Consider the following 16,935-nt stretch of genomic DNA (forward strand, 5'->3'; position numbering starts at 1 on the left):
AAGATGCTTTCAAGTCATGGGCCTGCCATATCGCTTCTCCATACCCAACACCGTGTACCCCACAGTCAAGACCGCTGACTCCTGAGCTGCACACAGGTAGGGCCTCAACCAGATCTTTCAGCCCTCACCTTGAAAATCAGATCAGATAAAAACCAGCACAAGGCCCTAGTCCTGGCTCCAGGCTTTTCCTAGCAAACTACAATTTAAAACCTTCCCAGCCTCAGCCTGGTCTGACCCGACCAATTCTAGCTGGTTCAGGCCTTGCTCATCTGCCTGTAGAAGGTGAAAGCTAAACGAAGAGTGTGTGCATACACAGAAAACAAAGGCAAGTCTGTGAAATCAAAACAGGGTAATTCCCTCAACTATCAAAATGTTACCATCATATGGGTATATTTCCACTGTAAAGAACAGATGAAGCTGTCCTATCTCACTAGTTAGTAAAGACATGCAAATTAGAACAGTAAAATGCTACTTCCCACTTAGGGGAGTAAAGATTTCTGTAGGGTACAAGAAACATTCTTGCACATTGCTAATGGTACAGTCCTGTAAAATAAGGATAACAAGGTGACTTAAGGATCTTCAAAAAAGAGAGCCACTGAACCAGGAATTTCACTTCTACGTATCCTAAAGAAATAATCAAAAGTAACTAGTTTTCTTACAAATTTTAAGAATTCATATATGTAATGAATAACCATTTTCTGCTCCTAAAAAAAGGTGAAAGATATATATAAAAAATATTCATCACAACCAGAAACCACCCCAAACAGATTATATACCTGGATTCAGGTATATAATATACTTATTATATACCTTCATACAATGATCAGAAGAGTTTTTGTGGCAAAAATTTGTCATAATACAATACCAGGAAAGTAATATACCAAACAACTTCTACATTTTCGATTTTCCTCTTTCAACTTTTACATACTTCCTAAGTTTCCCACAATAACTTAGATAACATTCTTATCAAAATAGATTTTACCTCATAATGAGCTTTAGCAAAAGAATCCAGACACAAAAGAATATATACTTAATGCAAATCCAAACCACAATGAGGGGTGCCTGGCTGGCTCCGTAAGCGGAGCATATGGCTCATCTCAGGGGCTGTCATTTCAAGCCCCACATCAGGGGTAGAGTTTACTTAAAAGATGCCACTTAGGGGCACCTGGGTGGCTCAGTGGGTTAAGCAGCTGCCTTCGGCTCAAGTCGTGATCTCAGGGTCCTGGGATCGAGTCCCCCATCGGCCTCTCTGCTCAGCAAGGAGCCTGCTTCTCTCTCTCTCTCTCTGCCTGCCTCTCCGTCTACTTGTGATCTCTGTCTGTCAAATAAATAAAATCTTTAAAAAAAAAAAAAAAGAAAAAGAAAAGAAAAAAGATGCCACTTAAAAAAAACAAACCACAATGAGTTACCACTTCACACCCGCTAGAATGGCTTTAACAAAAGAGACAATAACAAGTGTTGGCAAGAATGCAGAGAAACTGGAAACTTCATGCATTGCTGATGGGAATACATAATGGTGCAGCCACTGGGCAAAACAGCTGGGCAACTGCTTAAAAGCTAAACATGGAGTCACAATGTGACCCAGCAATTCCACTCCTAGGCATGTACCCAAAAGAAATGAAAACATAAGTCCACACTAAAATGTGTTCATGAAAGTTCACAGAAGCATTATTTGTAACAGTCAAAAAGTAGAAACAACCCAAATATTCATTAATGGGTGAATGGATAAACAAAACACGGTATATCCATGCAATGGAGTACTTTTCAACCATAAAAAGGAATGAAGTATAATGATTAACCCTGAAAACACATGCTAAGTGAAAGAAGACAGATGCAAAAAACCATGTGTTGCAGGATTCCATTTATACAAAAGGCAAATCTAGAAAAACAGAAAGACACCCACTGCTGGGAGGCTGGGGGGAAATGAGGAGTGACTGCCATTAGGGAATGGGGTTTCTTTGGGAGGATAATAAAAATGTTCTAAAATTGACTGTGGCTATAGTTGCACAATTCTGTGACTATATTAAAAACCACTGAATGGTACACTTTGGGTGAATTATATGATATGGAAGTTATATCTCAGTGAAGCTTTTTTTTTTTTTTTTTAAAGTAGGCTCCATGCTTAACATGGGGTTTGAACTCATGATGCTGAGATCAAGAGTTAAGTGTTCTATTGACTGAGCCAGTCAGGCACCCCAATAAAGGTGTTTTTACTATTCTACCCACAATAAAACTCATGAACAGGCAAAGTCTGTTAGAGGTGTCAGAAGTCAAAAGAATGGTTCCCTTGGGGACGAGGGGGAGGGTAGAACTCGGGAGAGGGCGGCCATCAAAGGAGCTTCTGGAGTGCCAGTGACGTTCTACTTTGTGATCTGGTTGACACATTATCACTTTAGGATAATTTGCCAAGCTATACACTAACGATGTATGCATTTTCTGTATGTATGCTGTATTTCACTAAAAAGTTAAAAAACATTAGTGGGGGGCGCCTGGGTGGCTCAGTGGGTTAGGCCGCTGCCTTCGGCTCAGGTCATGATCTCAGGGTCCTGGGATCGAGTCCCGCATCGGGCTCTCTGCTCAGCAGGGAGCCTGCTTCCTTCTCTCTCTCTCTCTGCCTGCCTCTCAGTGTACTTGTAATTTCTCTCTGTCAAATAAATAAATAAAATCTTTAAAAAAAAAAAAAAAAAACATTAGTGGGGCCTGGGTAGCATCTGACTTCAGCTCAGATCACAATCTCAGGGTCCTGGGATCAAGTCCCACATTGGGCTCCCTGCTTAGAGGAGAGTCTGCTTGTCCCTCTGCCCCCACTCATTCTCTCTCCGTCTCTTAAATTAATGAAAATATTTTATTTATTTTTAAAAAGATGTTATCTATTTGAGAGAGAGAGAGAAGCATGAGCAGGGGGTAGGGGCACAAAGGGAGAAGCAGGCTCCCCACTGAGCAGGGAGCCCAATACAGGACTCGATTCCAGGACCCTGAGAACATGACGAGCCAAAGGCAGATGCTTAACAGACTGAGCCACCCAACAGACCCATAAATAAAGTAATTTTTATAGTTGACTTCAAAAAGGAAGAACACTGATGTTTCTTAATTTAGCCAGACTCTGAGGCCATAACTCCGTTTATTTAGTCTTATTTAGAGCTGACTGTATTTATCTGGTTATTTAACTAGAAGCAGATTGAAAATGGCAAAAGACAGGAATGAAGAATCAGGAGATAGAGGCTCTCCGGAAAAAAAGCAAAACTGGATAAAGCAAGAGAAAAATAAGGAAGGACCGTGAAGAACAAATAATTATCTAGGAAATAACTTACATGAAAGACTTATTCCCTCAAAAGGGCAGATGAATGGTTAATATCGTGTTACTCAAAAATATAAACTGACAACACAAGAGCACAGAATGAATCATCCTGAAAAGTACTCTCCAGGGGACAGAGGCCTCAGCTGAGCCACCTAGCTCTGTAACACTGGAAATTTAAATACCACCCCTTCAAAAAGAGTCTACAATTCAAGGGGTCAAAACCTGGAGCACACATGCATCAAAGGTGAGCTACAGAACAATTAGAGCTGCAAGGCCAGATCCGGAGAAAATTCTGCAGCAGAACACATTTCTCTTCAGCACTTGACTACCGTGGCCTTCTGTAGGACCCTCCATGTCTTCTTCCTACCAAGGTCCCTTTCCTGTGTCCCAGGCTTACTCTTACAGGCTGGGCTGGTGGATGTGTGAGACAGCTGGTTGGTTTTCCAGCTAAAATGCCCCATCACTAAGGGAACCAACGGCTGTCCGACACTGATCTGTGAAGCTGGTCTCAAGTGGCAATGAAAAGGAAAACAAAGAAACTGAGGCTCAGCGACCAGCTCACTAAATTCAAAACTCATGGGTTCAGATTTTCAAAGGGAAGAAGCAGACCTGCACCCCAGGTAACCTCCGCTTCCCCCTGGCATGATCCTCTGATGCTGACAGCCTGAGACAGAAGTGGGTATCACCAGGAAGCGAGTATGGGCAGTTACAACAGCCTACTCAGCTGCCTGGCATCACCACAGAGCATCGAAGGGTAATGACCAACAGGTCTCCAACCTAACCTACCCTTCCTCCTGCTGGACAGTTGATAACAAACTACCAGTGCTCCTCTCTCCATCTACCTGCAGGGAAATGAGGCTACTTTCCTTCCTTCCTGTCACTAGTACCTATTTCCCATGAGCTACTGCTTTTAAAGGTGTTGACTTCTCTTTAGCATTTCTAGTTTATTCTAACTCTCATGGAATAAAGCTCTAAAATGAGGGAGATTTACCAAGTTGTCACTAACCTATTAAAAAGGAACTCTTATTTTAGGGTAAGATTAAAGAATGTTCTAAGTTAATGTATCTTTATAATTACTGGGAGCACCTCTGGTCAGGAAAAGTTCTTTATTCTTCTCCAGCTATAGAGAGCTCTGGACCTCAAATAAAAGGTTGAATCTCCTTCCTTAGAGTTTAAATACAAGCCTTGCTCTGCCTCCCTTATTGCTCAAAGTAAAGCAGATAGAGAAGTTGGGTCCCTGCCCATTCATTCACTCATCAACATGCATACAAAGAACAAGACCAGTTATTATGGGAAATTTAGAGATTCACAGAATTAAAAGTCTGTAGAAATGTCTTGGTTTCTTCATCTGTAAGACAGAAATAATAATTCATGTATTTACTTTACACCGTTATAAGAAATAAATAAAATAATCCACTATGTAGGGCATGTGGCAAGCACTCATATGTCAGCTATAGGGAAAAGCAAAATGGAGAAAATCCCATACAATGCACTACCATTTATCTAAATAAGAGAAACTATGAATGAATACATACACAATACACACACACAGATATACACACACACATAAAGCAAGAGAAAACTAATTTGCTTGTATTAAAACAATGAAAGAATAAATCATACAATCTAGGGAGAAAGTGGGTGTCAGGGTCAAAGACAAACTAGACTTCCTTCAATAGATCTTACCTTGTACATTTGACTTCAACCATGTATTTTATTTTTTACATAATTATGAAACAAAATTAAGTTTTGAAAAGTAATCGCTCCGGGCACCTCAAAGGCTCAGACATTCAGCTCAGGTCATGATCTCAGGGTCCTGGGATCAAGCCCCACATCGGGCTCCCTGCTCAAAGGGAAGCCTGCTTCCTCCTCTCCCACTCCCCCTGCTTGTGTTCCCTCTCTTGCTGTCTCTCTGTCAAATAAATAAAATCCTTTTGAAAAATTATTCTGGAAACCAAAAATTAAGGGGAAAAAACCCTCAAGCATTTATGTTACCTTTCTTCTCCAAATTTACTTTAGGGTAACCAAATAACTCATGAGGGCAACAGCCTCTACAGAAGTGCTCTAACTAGTAAGATGTTAAAGTTATAACACCATTTTCGATCCTTAATGAACTAATGGATCATGGAATAATCAGCAGTGTCTCCTAACATAGTAAGACACACAACCAGACATTAATAGGCTTCCTGATTAAAGTTTACAACACTACCAAAACCAGAATGGGGAATAAAAAACAAAAACAAAAACACCTCAACCCTGAATCTCATTAAGCCTCCAAATCTATCATTTTACAGAAAATATTGGAACAGAACATTTTTTTTAAACTTTATGTATTTATTTGACAGGGATCAAGAGAGAGCCCAAGTAGGCAGCAGAGAGGCAGGCAGAGGGAGAGGGAGAAACCGGCTTCCTGCTGAGATCATGACCTGAGCCAAAGGCAGCACCTTAACGGACTGAGCCACCCAGGCACCCTGGGAACATAACATTTAATTGAAACTACAGGAATACAACAGGCAAAATCAGACTCTGGAAAGCACTATAGCAATGCTCTTCAAAATGTGATCCACGGACCGGTGCCCGTCTGTAAAGTTTTTGTCTCCAGTCCATGACCAGGTAAATACAGAAATTGAGAACAGGCATTTAGAAACATTTAGAGCAAATTAACAGTAGTTTTATGTCTACTGAGTCTAAATTTTAACGGGGCTGGTTTTATGTATGCCTTTTACTTCATTTTTCTGGAAAAGCTTATTAAATGCCAAACTAAGAAATTTACACTGTGTATTGTATATAAAAGAAAAAGTAGAAGCAATTTTTAAGAAGAGAAATAATGTAATCACTGGTAAACTTTAAGATTAACATGGCAGCAATAAAAACTGCTCATTGGAAGAGACAGAGTTTAGAAATGGGGAAGGGTACTTGAAGGCCACAGACTTAAAATGACTGCCTTCATTTTCACCACCTGCTATTTACTGAATAGTTACTAAGTATAAGTTTCTATATTAAACTTTTATTTATATCTTTTTACTTAATCCTCCTAAAAATCATGTAAGGCTCTCCTACTTACTTACACTGAACTCAATATCCTAATTTCAAAAATGGAATAATAATGCCTCTTTCAGGGGCACTGTAGTGAAAATTTAATGACAAAAATTAAATGAATGTACAGTTGACCCTTGAACAATGTGGAAGTTAGGGGCACTGACCTCCATGCAGTCAAAAATCTGTGTGTAACTTTGGACTCCCCAAAAACTGAACAACTAATAGTGACAGCCACAAGTGATCACTTATTGCAAAATACAATTTATTGGACAGACGAACTGCTCACCCAGACATGATTTACGTCACTTGGCATTGTAAGTGGACGTTGACATACTCAAGCTTGCCGCACGAGCAACAGAAGGTGGCCGTGAAAATCCCACAGTAGTAGCACAGTATGAACTACGGTGAATTTTATACAGTTATGATTTAATACTGCATCTCCATACTTGTTTACATTTGACTATAAATCATGCCATGTACAGTCTGTGTGAGCTTACGTTTTGATAAATTTTAATTTTTTATAATAGGTTGTACATATTTTATGGTAGTAAATATCTACACAGACTAGTATCTACATATATTTCATGCATTCATGACATACCTAACTTCCACTTAAGTTTTTTTATATTTCTAGGTACACAGTTCATTTGCAAGTCTCTCTTAACTGCCACAAACCTCCAAAAAAATTTCATAGATATATTTTTAAATTTCACATATAAGTGGACATGCACAGTTCAAACCAGTGTGGTTCAAGAATCAAAGGTACAAAAAAAAAAAAAGAATCAAAGGGACTTTGTAAATGAACTGGTTCCGCACAAATAAATGGTATTTTATTATGATTATTGTTTCTTAAATCTCCTGAGAATCAGGCAGCTCTGCCTTGCTTTTAAAGATCAGAATACCGGGATGCCTGAGTGGCTCAGCTGGTTAAGCATCTACCTCTGATTCAGGTCACAATCCCAGAGTCCTGGGATCACGCCCCGCATCAGGGTCCTTGCTCAGCGAGAACTTGCTTCTCCCTCTGCCTGCCACTCCTCCTGCTTGTGCTCTCTGACAAATAAAATCTTTTTCAAAAAATAAGTAAATATGACAAACTTTAAGTGACTCTTAATCTCACAAAACAAACTGAGGGTTGCTGGGGGGAGGGGGTTTGGGAGAAGGGAGTGGGATTATGGACATTGGGGAGGGTATGTGCTTTGGTGAGTGCTGTGAAGTGTGTAAACCTGGTGATTCACAGACCTGTACCCCTGGGGATAAAAATATATGCTTATAAAAAATAAAAAATTAAAAAAAAAAAGTAAATAAAGATTAGAATACCAAGGGCACCTGGCTGGCTCAGTTAGAAAAGCATGTGACTCTTGATCTCACGGTTGTTGAGTTTGAGCCCCATGTTGGGTATAAAGTTACTAACAAACAAAGAGACTTAGGAAGGAAGGAAAGAAGGAAGAAAGAGAGGAAAGAAGGAGGGAAGGAAGGTAAGAATACAAAGAATTAAAAGAATTTACTGAGCTGGTGATGCGATTACAAAAGTTCCTTACAGTAGAAGCAACAAAGGCATTTCCTGACCAGTCCCATGAAATCTCCTAACGCGTGAACTGTTTGTTTGTGGACACACTGTTTGCTACCATCCAAGCTCAACAACCGGAGGGAAGAAGCAACAGATGTTCAGTGACTGGCCAATTCCTCTAGGAACTGCCGCAGTCCATGGCATCAAACAATGATTTCCAAATGGAGAAAGATCACAGTCAGATGAAAGACAAGATATCTCGATGTGCTCAACTGCAAAAATGTTGTTTGTTAAACATAAAAGGTCATTTGAGGAACAGCCAACAAACGATTAATTAGCAGAGCAAACAAGAATATTTTTGAGGGAAAAAGCTGCAGAGGACAGAACTTTAAATCACTCAGCTTTCAATGATTTCTTTTCCACTATTATATATAAAAGGCTTTTTTTGTGGAAACCATGAGGTCATTGTTTTGCAGAGTCTTTACTATAGGAAACAGCTGTGGAGAACTACACAAACAGTGAACACTGCCCTATTTAGTAGCCCCTCACTGTGACAAGTGTATAGAAGGGGAGAGGAAAAATCCATCAAACCACACTCTAATAACAAAACAAAAGAGGGAGAGTCAAACTAAAAACTTTAGGCCACACAAAGGGAGACAAAAAAAGAACTAATTCAGGATAAGCATCTGTAAGTCAGGCCAAGCACCTGTATTATTACATTTGTATCTGGACTTAAGAGAGAATTATGAGAGCAGCTGCTTTCTACCTGGGTCACCAAAAATCCAAATGATTCAATGATTCACTTTGCACAGTACCTGATATATGACAACATTCAACAAATACAACTTAAAAAAAAAGGGGGTAGGGAGAGGGGTACTATCAACATCTAGTGCGTAGAGGGCAAGGGCGACCTTAAACGCGCTGGTATGTCAGGACAATCCCCAACAAAACAAACAAAACTGACCCTATGAAAGGAAACAATTTTAAGTTTAAAAAATGATGAACAGGGCGCCTGGGTGGCTCAGTTGGTTGAGTGACTGCTTTCGGCTCAGGTCATGATCCCAGATTTCCAGGATCGAGTCCCGCATCGGGCTCCCAGCTCCTTGGGGAGTCTGCTTCTCCCTCTGACCTTCTCCCCTCTCATGCTCTCTCTCACTCATTCTCTCTCAAATAAATAAATAAAATCTTAAAAAAAAAAAAAAATGATGAACAAAGGCAGTCTTGTAGGGGGAAGCACATGTCCGGGGCAGGCACTAGCATGCACCACGGATGGGCCGGAGAATCTTGTCCGCTACAGCTCTTGGCTGGGCACTCCGGCAACGTGTAGCCACATTTTAAACGCACCTTCCCTTTGACTCAGAAGTGCCACTTCTAAGACTCAGTCTTTAGAAAAGGAGACGTGATACATGTTGAAGGATTGGCTATCATCATTAAAAACTTTATACAACCTAAGCACCCTTCGTTGGACTTCTATACAACTGTTAAAAAGAATGAGATGCGCTTAGACGTACAAACAAAAAACCAAAGCAAGTCATGCTACCCATGGAGAATGGGGATGGGGGAAAACGAGTTACAGACCTACAGGCGGAGCATGTGCCCTTTGATGTAAAAGCTGTATACACATATTTCTGTGTGCATTTAAGTGGTCTGAAAGGATTATTTTTAAGACAGACTTCCAAAAGTACCGAAGTCTGAGAAGCAATGGCATATACATAAAGCTAGCTAGAGCCAACCTTCTTTTCAGAGATTCAGTACCACAATCTTAGAGGGAAAAAAACACGACACATTTCAACACATCCCCCACTTCCTTATGTTTTATGTTGAGAATTATCATTTCAGAGGTTGCAAAGATAAGACAACCATGCCTCAGCAATGTGGGGGTGACAAAGAGTGAAGTCAGAACTCAGGTTCTGGGCGCCTGGGTGGCTCAGTCGGTTAGGTATATGCCTTCGACTGGGGTCATGGTCCCAGGGCCCCGGGATCGATCACATACCGCATCCGGCTCCCTGCCTCTCCCTCTGCTCCCACCCTCCTCGTGCTCATGCGTGCTCGCTCGCTCTCAAAAATAAGAAATACCAGTAATTAAAAAAAGAACTTGGTCCTGCTCCCTCAGTCTCTAGCCAGCAGGTGAACCTTAGTTTCTTCATCCACATAAAGGTGAGGCCACTCACATCTCCCCCACATCTCCTTCTAAGTCAAAAATTTGGTGACTCTGTTGCCTCCTTTCTCTTTCAAAGAGGTAGAGCTTCACTGAAACAAAAGTAACACCATTTGATGGACAAGGGAACTGACCAACCAGGAAGAGACCTAATTTCTATTCTATACCTGGGCACAAAGCTAAATGTGACCTACACAATTTTTTTTTCTACTTTTCAAATGAATTCAGGGGGTCCCCTGAAGTCTGAGTACTCCCTGGGAACCACTGGGACATACCAATATCCTAAACATCTCACCAACCAAGAAAACCTAGACCACAGGTCTGCAGCACAAAATCAGAGCCCTCAACATGAGTTTATGAAAAATTTAGGCGTGAAAACAGAGCCAGTATTACCCTGTTAGCTTGTCTGCCACTACTCTCATTTATACCTTCCTTCCCCTGGGAACCTGAGAACTCTCACTAATAAAGCAGCACCTCTGAGCACCACAGTTCAAGGGGGAAAATATGGAAGAGAAATTTCTATTCATCAATTATTTTTTGTTTTGCTGCAAATTTGGAAGGACTCCCCACAGTTCTTTTATCTGTAGATCACTATGTTCTAGTTGTTCTTTGGGAGCACAGTTTGAAAACGGCTGCTCTAAAACATATCTTTGTTACTTGAGATGACGATTCATCTTTTTACCGACTGCAAAAGGCACTGAGCACTAGAAATCAGCATCTACACGAACCTGGAACCTGGAAGCACGCATGACAGTATCCTACTAGTGAAGACAGTAAGCTCATTTCCTCTAAAAAATGGCATATTGCGTATTTGGATTTCAGAATCATTTGTTTTCTCTCATTGTTTTTACTAAGACAATGATCCAAGGACCTGCCAGTGAAGTCCAAATTTTATCTTAGTGCTGCTACAAACACGAAACACAAAGAGGAGAAAAAGTAACAAGGTAACCTTCTAAAGTCTGGGTTAGTAAGAAAAACACCCTAAGGAAGCTCAAAACATTCCTCCAACAAAGTGTTTCTCAATCTTAGCCTTACTGACATTTTGGGCTAGATAACTCCCCACTGAGGTGAGCAGAGCCCATAGCACCCCCAACCCAGTTGTGTCAACCAAGTATGTCTCCAGACAGGCCAAATATACCCAGGAATAAAGGGGTTGGGGAACCAGGCAAAACAGCCCTGGTTGAAAACCTTGCTCAAAGAGGAGAAAAATACCTGCTTAAAAAGAGAAGTGACAGCTAGAGAAATTTCTTAAAGAAATTTCTTAAAGCAAAGTTAGGCCAGTCAATCCATTTCATTCTGGGAAATTAAAGTCCTACCTTAACAACCATCTTGCTCATCCAAAACCAAAAATCCATTTACCTGGCAAGCTCCTAAATCCACAAAAATCAATGTGGTTAGAAATCAAGGAAGAATTCCAATAGAAAAACTTACAAAGAAAATCATTAGTAACTTTAAGACAGTAAAAGCACACTCAAAGACATACTAAGTGCTTTTCGAAACCTCAAGGCAAACTTTCAAGAGAGCAAATTGGTTTTATCTTCTCTGCCAACTCCAATGAACTGGTAGTGCTCACTGAAGCCCAGAACTAAGCAGGATTCTAAGGCTGAACGTGAGCTTAGGAAGAGTATCCGCATCAAACACCAACATCTGCCACAAACAGGCAAGGAAGGGGCTGGGGTAACAGGTATGCCTCGCATCCACCTTACAGGTGTTGAACTCAGCTTACCTTATGCTCAAAATAACGCCCATCAAATTTGGCTGTAATAAAATATTTTGGGGAGAAAAAAGTAAACCTCCACAGTGTCACCAGACTTAACTAATTCAGGGGCAAAAAGGATAAAAAGGAAGAAGTCTGATGTGTCACTCTCCTACTTAAGAATCAGCCCTGGAGGGCGCCTGGGGGGCTCAGTGGGTTGAGCAGATGCCTTCGGCTCAGGTCATGATCCCAGCGTCCTGGGATCGAGTCCCACGTCGGGCTCCTTGCTCGGCAGGGAGCCTGCTTCTCCCTCTGCCTCTGCCTGCCATTCTGTCTGCCTGTGCTCGCTCTCTCCCCACCCTCTCTCTCTGATAAATAAATAAAATCTTTTTAAAAAAATAATAAATAAATAATAAAAAAAAATAAAAAGAATCAGCCCTGGATTCTCAGCTTCTACAGGATAATGTCCAAACCAACACAGCCTACAAAGCCATTCACACTCCACTTACAACACTCTTCTTCCAAACTTTCTGCACCCCCGTTGGTTCCAGCCACCGAATGTCTCACTGTTCCCCCAAAATCACAGGCCCTTTCATGCCACCTCCACCCCTGCTCTGCCTGGCTAATTTCTATTCACCCTGCAGATCACTGCGCTTTTGACTCTTTACTTGTCCCCTGGACCAACAGTTTCCCTAGACGGGCAGCATCAGCACCACCCGGGAACTGAAAGAAATGCAGAATCTCAGACCCGACCCCAGCTCCGCCAACCCCAAAACAGCTTGGTAACAAGATGCCCACGTGAATATGGGCACATGAAACTGTAAGAAGCGATGTCCTGGGGAACATACCAGGTCTCACTGGACTCGGATCTTCACAGGCAGGTACAGTGTCCCCCCAAAATCGAAGTGCCTCACACTTCGGCAGGCCGCCTCTGAGGCAAATCCCTCATTTAGGAAGGGAAACACCTTCCAGCCTCCATGGCAGCCAGAGGTGGTTAAGTCACCGAGATGTCAGCAGAAGCCTGCTGAGGGGGCACTGTTGGAAGAACTTTTATTTTCCCAGTGACTTCCTGCCTTGACAAACATTAAGGCTAAAAAGCCAAAGATGTAATAGGGACAAAATGGCAAAGGACAACAGAGTGGAAACACAGAAATGGTGGGAGTCCCTATTGGGTCCTTTAAGCCACTGTACCACATTAGAACATGAACCTCCAGACATACTGTGTAAGCCAACTCAACATCTTTATTGCTTAAGACATCATCATTAGGGCTTCCTCTTTCTCGTGCGGAATGCATTCCTAACTGATGGAGTAAACCGTCAATAAATGGGAAGTGAGTGAATGAATGCCATGTGAAAGCTACTACAGGTTCAGAAGATTATATGTTTTAAAAATAGCAACTCGAAGATCTGTTGAACTTTGCCAAAGCATGCTTATAAATCAGCCTCTGTACTTCTAGAATTATTGACCCATTTCTGTTCACAGCTTTTCAATGGATTAAAAAAAAAAAAAAAAAAAACTCTTAAAATGCAATGGAAATGTTCACATACAAAAATGCTGTAGAAATTGATTTTGACATTTTGGAAAGAGTAGAAAAACAAACTTAAAACACTGGTCTCTGACCTTGAAAAGTTTGCAACTGCTGTGGCTATTGATGGGCAGACAACTATAAGCAGGAGAAAAAAAAAAAAAAGAGAGAAGGAAAAAGACTTAACAGTAGCTGGTTGGTTGCCATTCTCTCCTACTTTCTTACTTTGAGATCTCTGACATGGAACTCATTTTTTTTTCCAGTCCCTATCCCAGTCCAGGACTTTCACTCAAATTTCCAAGACCAAACAGCAATCACTTTTTCTTTTTGAGAAAAAGAGAACATTAATAAATATAAGTAAAATGTCTTAAAAGGGGACAGGTAGGGGCGCCTGGGTGGCTCAGTGGGTTAAGCCTCTGCCTTCCGCTCAGGTCATGATCTCAGGGTCCTGGGATGGAGCCCTGCATCGGGCTCTCTGCTCACTGGGAAGCCTGCCTCCTCCTGTCTCTCTGCTTGCCTCTCTGCCTGCTTGGGATCACTATCAAATAAATAAATGAACTCTTAAAAAGGGGGGGGGTACTATTCCTCAACAAGGTGGGTCCTCAACCAAGTGCTGAATTCTCAGATTATCATTTTGTATTTTACTAAAATCATTTAAATAAATTTTAAAAGATACTTCACAGGATCTATGGAAAACCAGTACCATTTGCCACAAATAGAAGACAAGTTTATGGGGCGCCTGGGTGGCTCAGTGGGTTAAAGCCTCTGCTTTCGGCTCAGGTCATGATCCCAGGGTCCTGGGATCGAGCCCCACATCGGGCTCTCTGCTCAGCAGGGAGCCTGCTTCCACTTCTCTCTCTGCCTGCCTCTCTGCCTACTTGTGATCTCTCTCTGTCAAATAAATAAATAAAATATTTTTAAAGACAAGTTTAAAAACAAACACGATGAAACCTTATTAAATCCTAGCTACTGGTACCTGCCAAGGCCTCTAAACTTAGTTTGTTCGGTTAAAAAAAAAGAAAACAGAAAGGTAGGGGAGTGAGCATGAGGTCTTAAAGCCAGGCTACCACCAAGCTAAGTCCTTTTCGTGGGCATAATCAGAATGCAAAAGGAATTAACTTGCTCACCATGTGATTTCACTCTATTTAACACCATATTCATGTCCCATCTCAAAGTATCCCTCATACGATTCCAAATCATCTTCTCTCTCTCTTTTCCCAGAATAAGGGCCCATTTCCCTGGCGCAGCCTAAATGGCCCCACACAAACTCAGCCCACCAATTAGCTCTCATCTAAGCTCTAAGGGCACCAGCAGATGGCAAACACCGACCCAAGGGCCGTTACCTAGCCCACTGCCTGTTTCTGTATGGCCTGTGAGCTAAGAACTAAATTTTTTTTGTTTTCCTTTTTAAAGTTTTTATTTATTTGCTAGAGATAGAGACAGGGAGAGAGGGAAAACAAGCAGGGGAAGCGTGACAGGGAGAAGCAGGACCCTGGGACCACGACCTGAGCCGAAGGCAGGTGTTAATGATTGAGCCACCCAGGCGCTCCAAATATTTGTAATCAATCTGATGCCGGGGAACACTAATTTTGCACTCCAATTAAGCTAAATGTTACTCCTTCCAAAAAAAGAATCCCATTTCTCTCATTAGACCTGTATTACGAAGCACTGTTAGTCATATTTTTATTTTAGTCAATGAGAAATTAGTGGAAATTTGTTTTCTCTTGTTATATAAGCACCTACCTAACAGCCTTGACTTTGCATCTTGACCATTTGCTATATGCCACTTACAGAGAGTTTGCAGATCCCAGCGCTACACCGTTAAAGCGCACCAGGCTCTCGAGCGCTCCTGCCTTCCTTACACCTGGGGAGCAATTCCCCCCGGATTCCTCAAGGCTGGTTCTCCCTGGTTCCTCAAGCCTCAGTTCCAACGCCACCGCTTCCAAGAGGTCACCCTAACCCGGCCGGCCCCCTCCCCATTTGAAGTAGCCTGCCCACACATCAATCGCATCACTGGAGTGGACTCTGTTGGAACCACTGTCTGATAGCACCTTCTCACCTTTCTGAAATCTTCAATATTAAGAATAAACGCGGCAAATACACACGGTACTATGGACAACGGAAGGGACTGACATACCAGGTTGAACCCTTTAAAAGTGCCAACCTGGGGCGCCTGGGTGGCTCAGTGGGGTAAGCCGCTGCCTTCGGCTCGGGTCATGATCTCAGGGTCCTGGGATCGAGCCCCGCATCGGGCTCTCTGCTCGGCGGGGAGCCTGCTTCCTCCTCTCTCTCTCTCTGCCTGCCTCTCTGCCTACTTGGGATCTCTGTCTGTGAAATAAATAAATAAAAATCTTTAAAAAAAAAAAAAAAAGTGCCAACCTGGAAGTCAAAAACAGCCAAAAATGGGTAACCTCATTGGGTTCGGCCACCCGTACGACGCGGACACCAGATGAGGAAACTGGCACCGCGAGGCTGAGTCACCTGCCTGAGGTCACGCGGTTCGGAAGCGAAAGAACGAGGATCTGAAGCCAGGCTCCACGCTCGCGTCCCCAAGAAGGTAAGCTCCACGAGGACAGGCACAGAGTAACCCCGCCAGAAAGACCCGATGAATGAACAGGTGCGTCTGCCTGCCAAAGAGCGGCAACCGGTCCCAGACTCGGGGTCCGTCCACCCCCTTTCAGACCCGCGCGCAGGTCCGCCCGCCGCCCCGCCAGGGAAAGGAGGAAGGCAAGACTTCGGGGGCCGGTGCCCCAGGGACGCGGGGGTGCAGCGACCCTTCCTGGGCGCCGGGGACGCGGCGGGGCTCACCTTGAAGTCGCGGCTGTGCTGCGGGGTGTACTCCAGCGTCCAGAGGGCCCGCACCAGGTGCGCCAGCTGCTCGGTGACCTCGCCCTGGCCCTGCGCGCCGCGGCCCACGGGCTGCTCGGGGTCAGGCGAGGGCTCGGGCCGCCCCGCCCGGTACTGGCCGAGCGCCAGGTACTCGGCGAAGAGCTCGGTGTTGCTGAGACACTGCAGCGTGGCGTTCATGAAGCACGTGTTGCCGTGGTTCCGGAGCCCCGCCACCCCGGGCACCGGCTCGGCGGCGGGGGCGGGCGGCGCGGGCGAGGCGGGCGGCGGCGGGCACGGCGGCGGCGTGGGCGCGGCGGCCGGCCCCGGCGGGAAGCAGCTGCGGAGGCCGCCGCGGTCCGGGGCGGCGCCCTCGGAGCTAAGGTGCGAGAGCGTGGACAGCGTCTTGAGGACGCGGCTCATGAAGCTGCCCACCGAGCGCGCCGACGACGGCGAGGCGGGCGCAGCCGGCCCGGGCCCCGCAGGGCCCCCCGCGCCGCCGCCGCCGCCGCCCGCGCGGCCGCTCCGGAACAGCCGCTTGCTGAAGGAGCGCTTCTCCTTCCCGCCCGCCGCCGCCGCCGCCGGTGGCGGCGGCCCGGGCCCGGGCGCCGTTACCTTGGACATGGCGGCGGCCGCCGACACTCATCACCGAGCCCGCCCGCCCGGCCCGCGGCCCCGCCACGGCCGCCGCCGCATCCCGCCGCGCCGCGCCTCAGGGGGCCGGGGGGCCGGACGCCTCACACACCACAGAGCACTGCCGAGAGAGCCAGCGAGCAAGCGGCTGCCGGCGGGGCGGGCGGGCCGGCGCGCGCGCGCGATCCGCCCAGCTGGGCCGCTCACGTGACCCGCCTCTCGGCGCCGCCCGGCCCGCGCTGAAGCCGTGGT

General features: G+C 44.5%; 1 protein-coding gene across 1 annotated transcript in view; it reads right to left on the bottom strand.

Annotated features, from left to right (window-relative positions):
- Positions 1-16,737, bottom strand: part of USP31 (ubiquitin specific peptidase 31) — a 66,988-nt gene extending 50,251 nt beyond the window's left edge. The window contains exon 1 of the mRNA XM_059415116.1: positions 16,033-16,737. Coding sequence (XP_059271099.1) covers positions 16,033-16,674 — 642 coding nt within the window. The 5' untranslated portion in view covers positions 16,675-16,737. The remainder of the gene's footprint in view (positions 1-16,032) is intronic.
- Positions 16,738-16,935: the final 198 nt, after the last annotated feature.

The sequence above is a fragment of the Mustela nigripes genome, chromosome 11 (assembly GCF_022355385.1).
Source record: "Mustela nigripes isolate SB6536 chromosome 11, MUSNIG.SB6536, whole genome shotgun sequence".
Classification (NCBI taxonomy): Eukaryota; Metazoa; Chordata; class Mammalia; order Carnivora; family Mustelidae; genus Mustela; species Mustela nigripes.